This window comes from Procambarus clarkii, chromosome 16, assembly GCF_040958095.1.
Source record: "Procambarus clarkii isolate CNS0578487 chromosome 16, FALCON_Pclarkii_2.0, whole genome shotgun sequence".
Taxonomy (NCBI): Eukaryota; Metazoa; Arthropoda; class Malacostraca; order Decapoda; family Cambaridae; genus Procambarus; species Procambarus clarkii.
In genome coordinates, this window is record NC_091165.1 from 18,694,218 (window position 1) to 18,700,217 (window position 6,000).

Here is a 6,000-nt window from a genome sequence, read left to right on the forward strand (position 1 = left end):
GCAAGTGTGTAACCATCTTTGTAGATTTATTTGCTTGTTATGCGATTGATGTTTAGATCCTAGGAATTTAGAAATGTCTTTCCATATTTTCTTCTGCTTCTTTAAATCTATTCTCAAAAGATATTATTATTAATTATTTATTATTATATTAATTTTTATATTAATTAATATTAATAAATTATTTATTATTATATTAAATTGTTATATTATAGTATTATATTTATTATTAATATATATTATTAATATACCATTATTATTATTATATTAATATTATATTATAATTATATAGTATATTAATTAATATCAACTATAAAATTATTATTATTATTCATTATTAATTATTATTAATTATTAATTACTAGCTGTACCCGGCTAAGCGTTGCTGAGCCACAGCATCTTTTCCTTGTGTCCCAGTCTACACCATTCCTCCCTCCCCTGTCCCCTCGTCCTCCCAACCATTCCTCACCCCCCTGTCCTCTCATCCTTCCCACCATTCCCCTCCTCCCCTGTCCTCTCGTCCTCCCAACCATTCCTCACCCCCCTGTCCTCTCATCCTTCCCACCATTCCCCTCCTCCCCTGTCCTCTCGTCCTTCCCACCATTCCCCTCCTCCCAGTCACTTTGTCTTAACCACCATCCCCTCGTCATCTTAACCATTCCCCACTCCACTGTCCCCACATCCTCCCCACCATTTCCCACTCCCCCATCCCCTTGTCCTCCTTACCAATCCCTCCTCCCGTCCCCTCGTTCTCCCCACCATCCCCCACTCCCCCGTCCCCTTGTTCTTCCCACCATTCTCCATTACCTGTCCCCACTATTCCCAACACCCCCGTCCCCTCGTCCTCCCCACCATTACCCCCCTTCCCTGTCCTCTGGTCCGCTCCACCATACCCCACTCCCATCCTCTCGTGCTCCCCCACCATTCCCCACTTCCTCGTCCGATGCATTCCCAAATGATCTGATGTTCCCATCACTGAAATTTAAGAAAAACAGTTATAAAAATGAAATGAAAAACAATGAAAAAAAAATTATACCCATGAAATGAATGGTATGGTAAACAACACAGCTCAATTCCAATGCAATCAGAAAATAGTTAAATCAAAAAGAAAATAAATTGAAGTCTATGAAAAATAAATTTATAAATGAAATCATAAACATTGAAATGGAATCGTAACATATTTAGTATTGTGTGTGTTGCTCTTAAGTGCAACAGATGGCGCTATATTAAAAAAAAAACATTTTTACCTGTCACAGGTGTGGCATCTATATGTATACTTACAAAATGAACGGTTTGGTAAACACAACTCGATTCCAATGCAATGTCACAAAATAATTAAATCATAATGAAAATAAATCTAAATATGAAAATTCAATTTATCAATGCAATTGAAAACATTGAAATGGAATTGTAACATTTAGAATAAAGTCTGTTGCTATTACGTGCAACAGATGGCGTTGTTTTAAAAAAAACGTGTTTTTACTTGTCACAAGTGTGGCATCTAAATAGCAGGTATATAAAAACTCGCGCATATTCGAACGGAATGTTGTGTCAAAATTTCAAAGCAATCGGTTAAGAACTTTCGGAGATTACAGCACATGTTGCTCTTCAGTCCAGCCGATGGTGCTGTTTTTCACAAAAAGCATGTTTTTTCTCTTCACAGGTGAGGTACGTATATAAATAAATAAATAAATGTTTATTCAGGTAAGGTACATACATACAAGAGATTTTACAAGAATTGATAGATTTATAGATAGAGCCAGTACATACAATGCCTAAAGCCACTATTACGCAAAGCGTTTCGGGCAGGAAAAACATTAATGACTAATACTTAATACTAATTAAGTATAAAGAATAAAATGTGTTGAGAACAAATAAAAATAAAAATAAAAAAGGTGGGAACATGGCTGAAAAAGCAGCACAAATACAATTAGGTCGACAAACAGCGTTGTTTAAAAAAACAGATACATAGTAGATGTATAAAAACATGCGCATATTCAAATGCAACGTTGGGTCAAAATTTCAAAGCAATCGGTGAAGAACTTTTGGAGATGAGCAATGTTGAACAAACGAACATTTCCATTTTTATTTATATAGATTATTATTATTATAATCAAGCAAACCTTTGACTTAAAGGAAAAGAACATATACAGGTCCACTACAGGCTCACCATAGCCAACACTACTTGGAACTTTTACTCTGAGTAGCTGAATTTAAAACAACAGCAGGAATAGAAGATAGTGATTGAACTGTGTAAATCTTTGGTGTGCCCCAACTTGGATTATTGTATTCAAGCATGGAGACCCAATCTTCAGAAGGACATGGCTGCTCTGGAGAAAGTGCAACACCAGGCAGCAAAAATCCATCCAGAGGACCACAGGGCTAACACTGCAAACCAGGCATGACAGATCTCAATGAAACTTTTAAATACTGAACAATTTGGAGGATGTTGATCCAGACAACAATCTTAAAAGATCAGATGTAACACAAACAAGGAGCAACAGTTTCAAGCTCAACAAGCCACAAGCCAAAAAAAAAAAAACTAGCAAACGAGGGAAATTATGAGATCAGAAAATTCCTAAGAGAAATACACAGACAGACCTCAGAACCAAGACCGTACAAGACGTGGACTGTCACCCAAAAGTGTCAGGAGACAGTAAACAGGTTTATCATGCCTAAAAAGAAAAACATGAGAAGCGAAAGAAGAATCCATGGATTAATAAGACATGTATGGAAGTAAGAGAAAGGAACAAAAGGGCATGGAGAAACTTCCGAAATAACAGAACAGCAGAAAGCAGAGAGCGAGATACCAGAGAGCCTGGATTGAGTGTCAGTGTGAGAAGAGAAGCAGAGACGGTATGAAAACGATATAGCAAATAAAATGAAGACCAAACCAAAGCTGCTCCACAGCCACATCAGGAGGCAAACAGTGAAAGAACAGGTGATGAAACTTAAAATGGGTGAGTACAGGTACATAGAGAATGACAGAGGTATGTGAAGAACGAGAGATTCCAGGACGTCTTCACAATAGAACGAGGTGAAGTCCTTGAGCTAGGAGAGGTAGCAGTAAACCAGGAGGCCTTGGAAGGGTTTGAAATTACCAGAGATGAGGTTAAGAGGCATTTGTTGGATCTGGATGCGAGAGAGGCTGTTGGTCCAGACGGAATCTCATCATGGGTACTGAAAGTGTGCAGAAGTACTTTGCTTGCCACTCTCCATGGTGTACTGGAGATGGGAGACTTACCAGAAATATGGAAGACAGCTAATGAAGTCCCAATATTCAAAAAGGGTGATAGGCAAGAGGCACTGACCAACAGACCAGTGTCAACTTGTATACCATGCAAGATGGAGAAGATCGTGAGAAAAAACCTAGTAGCACATCTGGAGAGAAGGGACTTCGTGACACCACCAACATGGGTTCAAGGATGATAAATCTTGCCTCACAGGTTTAATAGAATTTTACGATCTGGTGACAAAGAAACAAGAGAGAAAGCTGGGCAGACTGCATTTTCTTGGACTGTCGGAAAGCCTTTGGCACAGTACCCGATAAGAGGTTGGTGCGTAAGTTAGTGAAACAGGCAAGAGTAACTGGCAGGGTGCTTCAGGAGATTAGAGAGTCCCTAAGCAATAGGAAGCAGTTACTGTGGGTGGGGAAGAAGGGGGGGGGGGGGGGGGAAGGCCAGGCCAGACCTCAGATTGGTGTGAAGTCACAAGCAGAGTTCCACAGTGTTCTGTACTCAGACCTATCCTGTTTCTGATATACTGTATATAAATGATCTTCCAGATGGTATAGATTCGTTCCTCTCAATGTTTGCTGATGATGCCAAAATTATGAGACTGATTAAGACAGAGGACTGTAACATATGATTATGTTACAGTGATGGGTAGATTAGATACACGGTGTTTAGTGGGTTTTCATATTCATTTTAGTCTTGGTTACAGCAGTCGGTTGTTGGCAGTGTCGTTGACGTTGAGACAAAACTTGGAGCAGAGCAGAGAGCCGAGTGTGGCCAGAGTTGCGGAGCTCTATGTGGGAGAGCGTGGCGTCTCGATGCGGAATGGCGAGTGTCTAAACTCTGACACCGAGAGCGTGGCAGCTCAATGCGGTCAAAGTCTGCTGTCTGCTCTGTATCGAAGCTGGAGCGTCTTGGGGTCGATTAGAACTGCATATGACGAGTGCTACAGTCTTGAGGTTGAAGGTGTAGTAACTCCGAAGCGTCTGAATTGAAGTTAACCAAATCACTGGAAATTATACCGATTAAACGCTTCTTGATTGCTTATATTATTGGACTACACCTCAGCTTCCTCCAATAGAATGGAAGGAATGTTACCTGTAATTATGGAAAAGATTTGATTGATGTCCTTAGTGCTAATGACAGGTTTGCTTCTCATTTAGCTAATGAGTTTGGAGCGAGTAAATTGTTTACATAATTTATTCGCCACAGGACAGCATAAGACTTACCTGGACAAACAGAAGGAATGGTCCAACGAATGGTTGTTAGAGTTTAACCTTACCTTGAGGTTACCTTGAGGTTTTTAGTGCAACCTGAGCAAATGTAATGAAGATAAGTGTAGGGAGCAGGAGGCCAGATACAAGGCATCATCTGGGAGATGAAATTCTTCTAGAATCAGAGAGAGAGAGAGAGAGAGAGAGAGGGTTGATATCACACCAGACCTGTCCTCCAAAGCCCACACCAAGCAGAAAACATCAGCGGCATATGCCAGATTAGCCAACATAAGAACAGCCTTTAGAAACTTGTGTAAGGAAGGAATCATTCAGAACCATGTATACAATGTATGCCAGACCGATCCTGGTGTATGTAGCTCCAGCACCGAGTCCATATCTCATCAAGCATTAAACTAAATTGGATCGAGAAGGTTGAGAGGTTTGCCACCAAACTAGTGACCAAACTAAGGAGCATGAACTATAAGGAGAGACTACGGGAATTAAACCTCACGTAGCTGGAAGACAGGAGTGTTAGGGGTGACATGATCACCACATACAAGATTCTCAAAAGGAATTGATATGAAGATAGACAGTTTAACACAAGGGGCACATGCACTAGGGGACACAGGTGGAAACTGAGTGCCCAAATGAGCTATGAAGACATTAGAATTTTTTTTAGTGCAAGGTTAGTTAATAAATGGAATGCATTAGGAAGTGATGTGGTGGAGGCAGAAGTCATACATAGTTTCAAGTGTAGATATGACAGAGCTCAATAAGCTCAGGAACCTGCACACCTGTCAATTGATTGTCGAGAGGCGGGACCAGAGCCAAAGCTCAACCCCCGCAAGCATAACTAAGCGAGTACAACTGCGGGAATATAATGCAAGACTGAGAACAGATGTTCTTTTACCAACAGGGTTATAAATCTAGTAAACCACCTACCCGCCGAAGCCTTAAACTCTTAAATTTCAAAATCCAACTTAAAGAGATCAGGGAAAATAGGGGGAACGTTGACAAGCCGCCGGCTTAATGTCCTCGTCGAGGCCACTAGTGTTAGTGGCACTCGGGGTAACCTTTTGCCTTACTCCTCGGGTTTGGTCAGTGGTCAATATTAAGTATACTAAACTTGAATTTAGTTCATTTAATATTAAAAACTGGTCTTACATACTTGGACTTAACATACCCATACTCGTCAGTGATGTCAGAAAAATATATTAGCAGACTAAATATGTAAGTAGTAAACAAAGTTAGTGCAAGCCCCCTGACCTTCCATTCAGAGCTCAAGTGTTGGGGCAGTTCCGCCATTGTCACAATCCGCCCTAATCTCTTCTCAATTTCTGGCTTTTTATCCACCATGAAGTAGTAAAATTCGTTTCTCTGTTGTTTTTTCCGTCCCATCTTGAAGGTGGAGGGTGGAGACAATCTGGTGCAGGCGAGTAAAGGCTGCAGGAGGTAGAGCGACGAGGAGATAACAGCCCGAGCCGGAGCGGGTGACGCGTGCTATCTGGCGAGGCGTGAGGCAATGACCCGAGGGTCACCAGCGCCACCTCTCACCT

General features: G+C 41.0%; 1 protein-coding gene across 1 annotated transcript in view; it reads right to left on the reverse strand.

Annotated features, from left to right (window-relative positions):
• The window catches only part of LOC123760086 (protein maelstrom homolog), a gene marked incomplete at its 3' end in the record, with an annotated part of 36,278 nt that extends 30,278 nt beyond the window's left edge, over positions 1 to 6,000 (reverse strand). Inside the window, 1 exon segment of the mRNA XM_069325296.1 lies at positions 5,711 to 6,000. Within this exon segment, the coding sequence (XP_069181397.1) occupies positions 5,711 to 5,842 (132 nt within the window).